This window comes from Microdochium trichocladiopsis (assembly GCF_020744255.1).
Source record: "Microdochium trichocladiopsis strain MPI-CAGE-CH-0230 chromosome Unknown B0I36scaffold_10, whole genome shotgun sequence".
NCBI lineage: Eukaryota > Fungi > Ascomycota > Sordariomycetes > Xylariales > Microdochiaceae > Microdochium > Microdochium trichocladiopsis.
The window spans coordinates 2,099,050-2,111,453 of record NW_025763553.1 but is presented as its reverse complement, the minus strand read 5'-3'; the positions used below and the strand labels follow the sequence as shown (position 1 = coordinate 2,111,453).

Genomic DNA, 12,404 nt, shown 5'->3' with positions numbered 1-12,404 from the left:
TAGAAGCCGACCCACCCGCGGAGTCCGATTTCGTAGTAAAGTCAGCGAATCAGGGTTGTACATGGCGGCAGGGATTGAACTCCGCTCTGCCCATGCTTGTGGCGGAGCACAACCAATCTCAAAGTGTCACCGCAGTGGGACCCGGGTACGGCTGCCCAGCGTTTCTGCTCCTGGTCTTAGCTTTTGTCGGATGGACCGACAGGAATGGTCAAGGTGGGGCCAGCTGAGAGGCCGGGGCAGGGACACGTCGGATCCAGTCCCGTTCATGAACTAACTACTGCAAGCTATAGGGATTCCGTTCTCCACCTTGACGCTTGAGCCGCTATGGCAGTGGGTCCTGGGCATCGTCAAAGAAAATTCTCTGGCTACTGGCTCGAATCAAGTCCCGGACGTGGTTGTTTGCTTTCCGAGAATCTGGTCGAATGAGCTTGGAAGGGGTCCAAGGCAGTAACGCCTTGCGGGCGGTTACACAAGCTCAGGCTATATTCTTGGTTGGGCTAGCCCTGTGGGCTGGGACGGATGGGGTCTGGCAGGATGCAGTCGGGCGAGACAAAACGTACTTGATAAGCCTAGCACCACTATTTGCCAGATTCCAGCAACGGATATGGCTGGTTTCCATTTGACTGCAGGTACGACCAGGTCGCTTGAGAGCCTTGGCACGAATGCACTGGTGGTCTGGATCGGGGAAGGAAGTGGCGCAGAACTTCCAAATGCGCGAACGAATCGGGAAAACGGCCCAAGGCTCGCTATCGTACCTGACATGAAATTGGCCGACCGTTGGCGGACACTCCATTGCCACACAGTCACCAGAGAACCCTTGCCTTAGGCAGCCAGATTGTTCTGCTCAGTGACCCCTTGACAACAGCGGTAGGGCTGTGGACAGGCTCGGCTAGGTCCCAGGGCTTCGAGGAGCTCAGGGGTTTGAGGTGCACATTGGCTCTGGTATGGATCTCAGGCGCCGGGACCCTGGCTATCTCGGCAGCAACCCGACGAGACTCGGCCGAGGTAGAGTCCCACTGTTGATCAGCGCATTACTCCTTCCCCCACGAACCAAGGCTTATGTCATCGCAGCATCAGTCGCGGGCCAGGAGCTGGGTTCGAGGGAGACCCAGTCACGGTCGTTTAGGGCACGCACTGATTGGAGCGCAAATAATTCCCCAGCCCTGCCAAGCCCCAGTGCAGTCCAAGGACTGGCTAGGCTCGCTCGACCATGATGCGGCAGTGCTGCAAAAGTACAGCGCCAAGGCCGGATTTAATCCCGGTCGTACATGTTGACGGCGTCCTATCCATCGGCTCCTTCCGGCTTACTCCTCATGTTGGGTGCTTCTCGTCTGGCGGAATGACCTGTCCTGTCGGTTTAATGATCTATCCGAGGTCTGCATCAAGGAGCCGGGCAGTCACTTTGTTGCCCGGCCCAGAGGTACGCGACGCGGCAGTGGGTGGCCAGCATATTTCCGCCTTGCCTATGCTCGTCGGCGTCGGCGTCGGAAGACGATGCACCACATGTTACGTCACAGGTGTTATGTCAGCAGTGAAGGCAATTTACTTCCCAATGTGATACAGCAAGAACCACGTGGCAGTCCAGCCTACAAGCCCTACACGCTATCGAGATCCTGACGTGTCCGCCTTGTTCTACATGCAAGGTTCTGAATCAAGCACCATCTTGCGGCCTCTTGTCGTTGCAGGTCTTGGCGGGGAGTATACAGAGCGGGTATTAATCAGCAGACTGGGGGCCCTTGACACAGGGGTTGGTCAACCTAGCCGCGTCACCCCTGACCATAGCTCAGCAGTTCATTCGTCAGTATCTACGACATCAAGTCGGCCAAATAGACACCCATGCTGCCCAGACGCATTGCAAGTGTAACCCATCCTGTCGTATCGGACTCTCAACCCATGGTCGTGACATCAATGGCACATGGCGCTTGAGACAGACTCCTGGCATCTGGCAGGCAACAGTCTGTTGATCACGAACACGGGCTGCTATCATGGCTGTGCGAGCGCGACCTGAGGTCGTCCCAAGCCCCTGGGGCAGATCGCAAGGGTGTCCCTGTTTCGACTCGAAAAGCGGCAAACCCTTTTGGGCATTACCGATATACACCGAACCACTCTCGGGACCGATGGGGACCGATGGGGACCGATGAAAACCTGCCCCTTGCAGAAGCCATTCTAAGCTGTGAAGGTGCTTTCCTCGTTGTGGGGGGACCTGCCTGAACGTACGACACTCACACGGCAAGGTTTCAGAAACGCCCTATGAGGACCTTGTTTGACGAATACATGTTCTTTGACAGGGATGCAATATGCTCCGATGAACCGGTCATCTGCCGGTAGCGCTCGTGGTGGGTCTCCCTGTCACCCCTTGTGCTTTCTGCGCACAAACGCATTGTGGCGCAAGGCACGCCTTATGTCAGGTCCGTTCGCGAGACTGCAAATCTGCCTGGCAAAAGCTGGGGGGACAAACCTTACCAGTCAATGGGAGGATCATGATCATTTACCACACGGTGGACCATGGGGTGACGCGTCCACGCACACCAATTTCGCTTTGGCTAGCACCCAAGTCAGATATTGTGCATGGAGCGCCTCGGTCGTGCAGATCATTCTCCTAAGCATATGGCGGTCGACATGTCCGCTGTATCTGCTGAAAGTTGAGGATGGTGCCCTGATCCTGGCTGTATCTTAGTGTCTCTCTGAAATGTGTCTCCGGGTCCCGAGATCTTCGTGAAGTGCTGGTGTGCGAGGTTCTACGCCTCTTGAAAGCATTGATATAAGGCTGGTAGGATGAACAGGCAAAATGACTTCCTGCTACCCAGTCTCCAAACTCCACCTCTTCAGGCTTTGTACCCCCCTCTACACCCTCTGTGCCCTCTACACCCTCTGTGCCCTCTGTGCCCTCTGTGCCCTCTGCACCCCAAAGCTCGTTGAGAAAAGCCCAAACAAGACGATGCAACAATCTCCACTCTCAGTAACGAGCGCGCTGAGCATGGCAAAATCGAGCAGGACCTGAAAGACCAGGTCAAGGCACGCGACCAGGAACACGTCAACGCTGTGGCGCAGTTGACAATCAAAGAGGGCATCATCACGGCCAAGGATGCCGAGATTGAGAAGCAGCGCAAGCGCATCAAAGAGATGGAAGAGGCCCTCGTTGACGAGGCCCTTCGCCGCCGAGCAAATCTCCCTCGACTTCCGCTTGCCATCGGGTACCTCCCTGTCGCTCGCCGGCAACTCACAGGTGCTGCTGCTGACTCCGCGACCACGGAGATCACGGCACTCGTCAACAGGGTCGCAGTCCCATTCTTCCTGGCCCGTCCCAGGTCTCGACGATGGCATGAATTCTGTTCGGGATAGGGCTGCGGCCACGGACAACACAGTCATCACCAAGGCAGCCACCGTTGCTGGCCGCATGGTTGAGTTCCAGGGACCAGCAAGAACAGCTTAGGCGTAGCTACATTTCAGTTACAACTTCCACCATTGCTTGGGGGTAGGAAGGCATCCTACATAAGGCTGTCCATCAGTCTGCCAAGTATAACCGAAGGTGCCTTACCAGCGGCGTTCGAGGACTTGGTAGTAGTGCTCTTGCTTGCTCGTTTGCTGCGGCTTGTGTCTTTTTTTGTTACAGGCTTCGAGTTCGCGGAGCCCTTGGTAGTCGGGGGTTGCGTGGCTTTGGCGTAGTCCCACGGACAGGCTTTGGTAGTACCAGTCGCTCTGAAGCTTTTGGGGACCTGATCACTCTTGGAGCCGATGGGTCGACTGCTGTTGGTGTGGACGGGAAGAAGTACTCTCGAATTGATCTCCGCTTTGACTCGCGTTCTGGATTGGCGTCTGGCGACGAGCATTTTTGGTTTTGTTGAGAAATTCAGGCGGGTCCGGCCTGTTCAATTGCCTGGGCGTTCTTGAGCTCTCTGGACCTGTCCAAGACAATCGACGACTCCGCTTCAGGCAGCCCACTGGCAAAAGGAGAGATCCAGGGAAACATGTTCCCCATGAATAATGGCCGTTGGACCAGCGCCGAAAGCCAAGGGAGAAGGCCGTATCACCGAGCGAAGTTAAAAGTGTAGACTTTGTGAAGCGTAGACTTCGTGAAACCAGAGTCGTTTCATGGTCTCAGCCATGCTGACAAGCTCAGAGTCGGTGCTCCGAAGATCTCGAAGCCAGTCGATGGTGATGTCCCAGGCGTCGGAGCTGGTAAAGAGAAAGCCGCAGCGAAGAGGCCGAATATGTCGATATATCCATTTGACAATCGCCGAGAGCTGCGGCCGGGATGCTTGATAATGGCGGTGGTGCTGCTGGGCATTGGGACGTCAAGCCAGGTAATCTCAGCCGTTGCGCTGTCGCCGTGATTATCTGAGCCGATATACGTGAACGAGTTTGGAGCCGGGATTCGAGCTTAGGTATGTTTAGTTTAACGCGGCTTCCAACGCGGAAATACAACTGGAGAGATTTAACGAACCGTGAGGAGCGGATTTTGCCTCCACTCCCGTGCGGTCTCCTGCGCCATTTTGCTGGATCAGCCGTCTGTGGCGAGGACGGGCTTGTGGGTGCCTCGTCGATTGCATGGTTCTTAGTTTTGGGAAATGGGTTTGCTGGAGAGTGAAAAATGGCCTGCGCTGTGTGGTAGAAAGCCGACATGAATGGCTGCGTGGGCCACGAAGCGCGCTGGTGTTGCTCGGCTTGTAAGAGCCGGCTCGCTCTGGTTGCAGCTGCTCCGACGTCGACGCGTGCCTAAGGACTTGAGCAGGAAGGGACCAACCCCAGCCTATTTAAGGTCGAATCGCGAACAAGGATACATGAGGTGTAGATATTCTCTGCACTTAAGAAGCCTAATCTTGAACTAAACTTTACATATTATAGAGGCAACCGTGTCGCCGCGAGGGTAAAAGACATCAAGAATCTTTTGTATGTTTATTTAGATTTCGAAGATCGCTTTCAGGTATGCGAGATGCGGCTGCGGGTCATATCAACTTGAATGAAAATGTTACCTTGCCTTCAATATTCCGGAACATCTGTGAAAGTCTTGTATGGCTCTGGCAGCTTGACCGCCAGCTTCTGTACCCGATGCGGGCTGTAAATGTCCGACCTGCTCTCGGCGGGCTTGTCAACCTGGGGCATGAATACGGCCTTGCCGTCGTCTCCGAAGTAGGCCAAATCCTGTCGACTCTTTGTCAGCATCCCCTCCAAGTAAATCACGTTCCCAAGGCGGCGGAGGCAATCATACCTTGTCGAAGGCGAACTGGTTCTTCTCTGCAAATGAGATCCAGTTCTCGCTGTACGGCGCCCGCGCGACCTCCAAGCACCGGAAATGCCAGATCTTCCACTCGCCATCCTGCTTCAGGAAGTCCAGCGCGTACTGGCACCACACCCAGTGCGCCCACACTCTCTTGCCCTGGACGTTCTTCTCGACAGGCTCGTAGAGGTTCTCGGGCATGGCGCCGACGTTGCTCGGATCCGTAGTCCCGCTCTCCAGGCCATTCATGAGCCAGAAGCCCTTGGCAGTCTGCCCGTCCTCGGCGACCTCGATGACAGGGGTGTTAGTCATGTGCAGGATCAGCTTCCCCACGGGGCTCGGCCGGCCAGAGTGGTACTTCATGACCGACTCGTAGTCCGTGTACACGCCGACGTTTGTGTACTGCGCGTGGATGCCCTCGGTGCCGCGCTTCACCCAGAGCGGCTTGATCTCCTCGTCCCGGAAGACGTTGTGCAGGTGCATGTACTTGGAGAAGATGTTCTCGATCGCGCCGCGGGCGTGAGCCTGTGTATCGCCGTGGCGGACAAAGTCAGCATCTCATCAGAGAGAGACGGGGCCAGGTCGTTTTGACCATCCTCGGCGTAGAATCAGAGATGCGTGAAGGGACTCACGCGTTCGGCGAGACGCTCCGCGGCGACGACGCGAGCCTCGAGTGTGGCAATGGCGTCTTGTGACATTTTGGTGTGTTCTGATGGGAAAGCGCTGTGCTGCAAGTGGAAGAGAGTTGCTTAGGAATGATTGCCAAAGCTGAAGATGCTTAATTTGACTCAAAAGCCCGCCCTACCTCTCCTGGGAGAACCTGCTTCTTATACCATCCTCCCTCAACAAGTACGCAGGGAGACAAAGACACGTACCCGGGCGGGCGCGTGGTTCTCAGTCCAGCAAGCAGACAAAGAGGCTCCTGCACTCAGGGGTCCTGACCGTTCGAAACTTCAAAGTTGGGGTCAACCGGTTCCCCAGGTGAACCGAGTTGCTATGGTGTCCCGCCTCAGCACCCGCCCAGCAAAAGTCGGTTCGGACTCCACTTTCCTCAAACGGGAGTGTTCGGTTCGGCCTCTCCCCGCAAAAGAGGTGCACGTGGAGTTGGCCTGGCGGGGAGGGGATGAACGCGCTGGGAGCTTCAGCAGTGGCTTGTTGGCCCAGTCAGGCGACCCTGCCCGTCGGGCTTTCTCCACATCGGAATCCGGGGTCACTGAGTGCACACCCAATCGCGGGACATGCAGTCCGGATTCACATCGAAATGACCAGCCAGGGTACGGCTGATGATTGCCGACTTGGGGCCGCTCAGGGGTTGAAATGAGGCCAACATGCCGGGTCACAGATTGCACAGCGCAATCACATGCAATGAAGCAATGGGGTTTTCAAGGAAGATCCGCAATACAACAAGTAGATGTGTGAACAATGGTTTTATTCTTCTGTCTGGTGACAAACTGTTTAAATTTATAACAGACGAGTGACTAGAGCCAGATTTCCCTACCATGCCGACAGAATCATGCGTACTTGGCTCGGTTGATGAGCCATATCAGCTCAAGCGTGCTTAATCAGTGGTCGCGTTGGCATTATCCTTCTTGCTCTCCGCCTTGCGCCACTTAGTGTTCAAGAAATACACAGGGAACCCAAGCACAAAGCATGCCCCAAAGACTCCCGCAAGAACACAGAAGGCCCAAGTGATGCCCCCGTGCTCCATCATCGGAGTGAAGGCAAAAGTCAGGCAGAAGGACACAATGTTCTTGCTGCCAACGACCATGACAAGCGCGGGACCGGGGTGCTTGGGCCAGACCTCGGCGGCGAACGTCGTCGAGATGATGAGGACGGCAACCCATGCCATATTATAAAAGCCATTAGAGAGCACGAGGCCCCAGTATGATGACGCACCCTGTACGGTGAAAGCGTAGACTAGGGTCATGGCGAAGCCCAGTATGGCGACAGGAATGAGCACGATGATGCGGTGCTCAGGCTTGTGCACACCGTTGTTGCGCTTAGCCAGCCAGAGCACGAGCCAGTCGCCGATAAGAACGGTGTACGCGGAGCCGAGGATAGATCCCACCACGGCGGCGATGTTGATCAGCCCGATTGACTCCGCAGCCCAGCCGTAGGCCTGAAGAGCGGCGTCGTAGGTCAAACTCATGTCGATTGTGACGGCTGCGAGTCGTTAGTTATGATACGAGGACGAAAAGAAAAACATATTGGTGGCTTGAGAGAACAAAGTCTTTTCCTCTCTCTTTTGGTTTCTTCTCACGGCGCCCCACTCGATTGCCCCCCAGAGCTCTGCTGCAACTTTTGAAAGACTTGTTATCAATAGATGACTTACCTAAACAAACGGAGCTGATAAGGATTGCGTAGATAATGGCAGGTGAGGTCAAACACTTGACCATCAGCACCCAAGAACTGAGGATGATCTTGCCCGGAGTCGGATGAGGCTTGCCCCAAAGCGCGATCCGGTTCTTAAAAGTGGGCTGAGGACCGTCGTAAGGGGCGTCGTCGGGCAGCCCAGCAAGTCCTTGAGCCTGGAGCTCAGGATGGCTACTCACTTCGTCAGACGGCACAACATGAGTGACGCCAAACTCATCCGTGTAGACAATTACGCCGTCGACACTCATGGCAGGACGGGCAAAGCGTGTCTCGAAAGCGCCAAAAATGGAAGCGACGAAGCCGGTGGCAATGGTGATCACATAGACCCAATAGAACCACTGCCAGCCGAGCGCGGCGTTGATGTACGATGAGGCGATATTGAGCAGACCGCCACTAAGACTTTGCACCATCCAGTACAAACCAAACACGCGGCTGCGTTGGTGAAGGAATGTGACCTCCGTGAGCATCAGGGGCAGAACGGACTCGGTTGCGCCGGTAGCGAGCCCCTGAACGATTCTGGCACCGAGGTGACCCGAGTATGAATTCTGCGACGCAGCGCCGATAGTAGATGCAAGGAGCGCGACAGAAGAGCCGAGAAATACAGGACGCCGGCCATAGGCGAGAGCGAGGGGGAGAACAATGTAGTTTCCTGGGTGTCGCGAGATTAGCGTTGGTAATCTGCCGACGGACGGGTGGGGGCCCACAACTCACCAAGACCAACACAAAGCGAAGGGATCGTAAGAAGATAGACGATCTGGCTAGGGCTGTAGCCTTGAGGAGCGTACATGCCAAAGAAGACGCCCAGGATTGGTCCCAGACCTCCTACCAGAGCCAGACTCATACACGCTGTATCGCCGCATTGTCACCCGTCAGTCATTGATTAACCCATGGTCCGACCGTCAGACGTGGCTACTCACAGAACCAGCAGCAGCAGAATATCACAGCCGCCTTCTCCCACGTTTTGAAGTTGAGAGGGTCATTGGGGTCGTTACTAGGAATTGGGAGATGGCGGATGTTGCCCTGCTTGTCGAGCAGGAGGGCATCGCCAGCGACATGGGAGGCCTGGCCAGTAGACGCGGGCTTCTCAGGGTGGTCGTTGGCGCTACCGCTTCGCGCGTCGTCGATGTGGTCCATCGTGTCGATGGCGGCGGGCTTGTTGTCGGCCATGGTAAAGATGATGCTGGACGTCGTCTCAAGCCACAGATTATGTGCTTCGGTCGTCGATCGAGTCGTCGCTCAACAGCCGCGACGCGAATTTGCGAGCCTGAGCGACGGTACGAAGTGCCGGCAGGATCGTCGCGTGCTTTATGGCGTTGGAGGCGAATGCAGCGGCTGGGAAGGGGGACGCCTCCCCCACCGGGCCCGCCGCATCGGCTCCAACGCATCCCTGTCTACCCCACGGGGAAGCCGCCCCACATTGGGACCAACCCCCGGACGCTGGACGCCATCGTTTCCTCCACTTCCCGAAGAGAGGCGTCCTTCGTGAAGCGAGAACTCTGTCTTCTGTCGAAGCAGCTGAGCCTGATATGCCCCACAGCAGCCTAGAACGTGGGCCAGCAGTGTCAGGATCATACAGACTTGCGGCGTGGCATCTAGATTTGGTTGTCTGCCCCAAGCTGAGGACGACAACTTCTATCCGGATCTCCCGGAATGGTGGAGATCAAATGCAGAATGCTCGGGCCAGGCTCGATGGATAAACTTCGAGCCGTGCTCATGTTCATTGCGCCTCGTACGATAAAGGCATCACCTCACTCGCTAAACCTATGAGCAGTCTGCAATGCCTTGGTTGGCCCTGTCACGCTCCACCGTCTTCGTGCTTTCCGAGCTGGATAGTGCCTTTTGAGTTTCGACGAGCGGCGTCATCGCAACCCTCCTGAAAGTACTCACAATCTCTGACGCCATAAGCGCTTCCACCCTTTCCTCGGTTGTCTTGCAGCGATGTGGCAGCTGTAGAGATGGCATCCGGTCCAAACTCAAACTCCAAGACACAGTTGGCCCAGGGACGAGTTGATTCGAAGGTCACTTCCACGGCTTGCTCCGTGGCTTTTCCGTAGTACTGGTATTTCCCGCCTACATCGCTGTCGGCAACGTGGAGGACATTGGATATCAGACGAATTTGATGGGATTGCTCAAACCGCGGTACAAATCATCCACGCCTAGTCTTTTAGAATTGAGGCAGAATCTGATGTCGACATCAGTCCTGCAACGGTGCATGGAAACCAAAAGGAAAAGCCTGCATTAAGACTTCTATGAAGCATGCTTATGCTTCATACCTAGCGGAGAATGCTATTGTTCCCTTGGACCTCCTCTACCACAGTCCAGTCAACCGGTGTCTCTTTCCAACAGGCATCAAGCATGGTCAACCAACTTGACGCTCCGCAGCTCCCCCTCCCAGTTTCCTCCACCAATCACCTGCAGCGGCGCAACAAACGCCATCCTCGCTCAGGCAAAAGATTCACCGTTGATCCCAATTGTCGTCGTGAACTCCATCTCCTCTCCGTCCCCGCCGTCCTGCGTCGCGACCGAGAAGAAAGTCTGGTTGCCGCGGCCAATCAAGCTCGCATTGACCCACTCCCCGACTGGGAGGCTGTAATTCAGCGCAAAGGCGTTCCCCGCAGATACAACCATGATCTGCGTCGAGGTTCCGTTGCCAGACCACAGCTCGCTGTCTGGTCCGGTAAAGATCGGTCCCGGTTTAGATGATGGGAGTTGTCTGATGGCGAAGGACAAGGTGTAGTCGTTGCCCTTTGACGTCAGAGGTGTGTTTACACTACATTCATTCGTGATGCTAAGGGCTGGAGTGTGATGACCATCGTCGACCGCTGAGAAACCGCAGGATGTTGTTGCGTGGTAGGCGTTGCCTGATAAGTCCTCGACGGCGACTTCAGAAGCCCTCTTGACATCCACACCGCGTGCTGCGGGCTTCGCGAAACCATCGGCAAACTTATATTCCAGTATCGTAGATCCCTGGGACTTCAAGCTACGATCGAGGTTCTGGGCAGGCGCTGCCGCCTGGAGAATCGGGAAGACCAAATCGTACTCCTCCTCGGTGATGTCCCCGCCCCATTGCTTGTCAGCCAGTGCTGCGCCATAGTATCGCCAGGGGTGGTAGGCTTCGAGGTAGGTAGAAGTGTTTGGTCCATAGTCGTTCCACTGCGCAGCGAGGTGGCCTAGGACAAAGGGAGAGGTGCGCGGTGGATTGTTGGTAGCATTGTTGACATCAAAGATGTTTGGAGACCACGGGCCGCCGTCCCCGGGATTGCCGTGGAATATGCGAGTCTTGTTGAGCTGCTGCGGGTAGGGCACGGAGTACTTTTGGACAATGTAGAAGGAGTCGTCAGAGTTGATAACGTTGTATCCGTTTTCACTTTGCGATCGCACGTCAGTTTGTGATTCAAAGAAGAGCCGTGAGGGAGACGCTTACATGTAGTCAAAGTATGGGTTGTCCTCAAATTGCGCCCAGTGCTGAATGGCGACGTCTTGAGGGATGTTGTTTGTGTAGTTGTCTTTCGGTGGGAAAGTTCCCTATTCTCAGAGTGTCAGTGGGGAGGTGTTTGGAGTGGGATCATGGCTTCGTATGTACCCAGATACGAATCTGCTTGCCCGACTCTTCTTGAATGAAGTCATTCAGGGTGATCACAAAGTCATTGTAGTATGAGACGAGGGCGCTAGATCATGTCAGCAAGTGTTTTTTGTCTTTGGAGACAGCAACCACTCACTCCTTAGTAAGGACAGGATCGACATATTCATCCGCACCTTAGGATCAAAGTCAGCATATGCACTTCCTCGGGAACCGATGTATACCCACCAATATGCACAACCTTGGAGTGGAACCATGGCAATAAGGTCTTCCAGATCGTCTTCATCGTAGGTATAGTGTCCGGATACGAGATGTTGAGCAAGTCGATACTCGTATCAATGGCCAGCTCTGGTTTCCACTGGCTGATGACCAAAGCATGTCCAGGTGCCTCGATCTCCGGAATGATGGTCACTCCTCTTGCGGCGCAGCTGCGCTGTAACTTGTCAAACTGCTCTCTGGTATATGACTCGTTCTGGCGCTTGTTCAGACCATCCAAAGCAGGATCGTCAGACCATGGCCGAAAGGCAGCGTATAACTCCATTTGCCGTTCTAGGGAGTAGATTCTGACGTTGTTGTACAAGTTGTCTGACATGTGGATGTGAAAAGTGTTTTGCTTGTAAAAGGACATCCAGTTACACATCTCGGTCAGGAATGATGTGGGGTAATAGTGACGGCCGACATCCAGCTATTTTTGATCATCAGCCCTACCATCGTCGAGCTTCGGATCACCAGATGACATCTTGACGAAAAACACTCACATGATAACCTCGAGTTCCCCAGCCCGGGCTGTCGATGGCCACGCCCAGGGGCAGTTTACCATCGTTTAGAATCGCTTGCTGAAGGATCGACCTGGTTGCCCACCAGGCCCCCAGAGGGCTGGCGCCTTCGACTATGACCTTGTCATCGGTGATCTCAATTCTGTATGCTTCAGAAGTCCACCGGCCAGCTGCATCGGTGAAGCTGCTGTGGTTCCCGACAGTCATATATATCGCATCCGCGCAGCTCGACGGCCCCAGCTGTATTCCAATTTCTCTGCCGAAGTCGCTTGCAAAAGTCTGAGCAAAGTCGTGGAGAGTTGGTGGGATGAGCGTCCAGCCCGTCTCGTCGGTGGTGTCGGCATGTTTCTCATCCACCACAATGCTGCGGATCCTGTTCAGATCGAGCCAGAGACTAGCTCTGTCTGGAGAACCTTGATGCTCGAAAGGAATAGTTGGAAGCCCGCTCAGATACGCA

General features: G+C 55.1%; 4 protein-coding genes across 4 annotated transcripts; all 4 read right to left on the bottom strand.

Moving 5' to 3' along the window:
* Positions 1-2,488: 2,488 nt before the first annotated feature.
* Positions 2,489-3,830, bottom strand: B0I36DRAFT_354027 (uncharacterized protein; the record flags this gene model as incomplete). The annotated part of the gene is made up of 3 exons (XM_046157263.1): positions 2,489-2,599; positions 2,998-3,428; positions 3,539-3,830. 3 exons carry the CDS (start codon positions 3,828-3,830, stop codon positions 2,489-2,491), a joined length of 834 nt encoding a protein of 277 aa, XP_046007564.1.
* Positions 3,831-4,980: 1,150 nt separating this feature from the next.
* On the bottom strand, positions 4,981-5,916 carry B0I36DRAFT_354026 (SnoaL-like domain-containing protein; the record flags this gene model as incomplete). Its single annotated transcript, XM_046157262.1, has 3 exons — positions 4,981-5,142; positions 5,210-5,743; positions 5,851-5,916. The coding sequence occupies 3 exons, from the start codon at positions 5,914-5,916 to the stop codon at positions 4,981-4,983; spliced, it is 762 nt and encodes a 253-aa protein (XP_046007563.1).
* A 735-nt stretch (positions 5,917-6,651) lies between these two features.
* Positions 6,652-8,725, bottom strand: B0I36DRAFT_296989 (major facilitator superfamily domain-containing protein; the record flags this gene model as incomplete). The annotated part of the gene is made up of 4 exons (XM_046151906.1): positions 6,652-7,381; positions 7,551-8,240; positions 8,303-8,437; positions 8,509-8,725. 4 exons carry the CDS (start codon positions 8,723-8,725, stop codon positions 6,777-6,779), a joined length of 1,647 nt encoding a protein of 548 aa, XP_046007562.1. The 3' UTR covers positions 6,652-6,776.
* A 991-nt stretch (positions 8,726-9,716) lies between these two features.
* B0I36DRAFT_334338 (glycoside hydrolase superfamily) lies at positions 9,717-11,989 on the bottom strand. Its single transcript, XM_046155338.1, has 6 exons — positions 11,930-11,989; positions 11,400-11,856; positions 11,311-11,347; positions 11,175-11,259; positions 11,016-11,116; positions 9,717-10,958 (listed from the first exon to the last, which is right to left on the bottom strand). The coding sequence occupies exons 2-6, from the start codon at positions 11,809-11,811 to the stop codon at positions 10,034-10,036; spliced, it is 1,560 nt and encodes a 519-aa protein (XP_046007561.1). The 5' UTR covers positions 11,812-11,856; positions 11,930-11,989; the 3' UTR covers positions 9,717-10,033.
* Between the last annotated feature and the right edge of the window lie 415 nt (positions 11,990-12,404).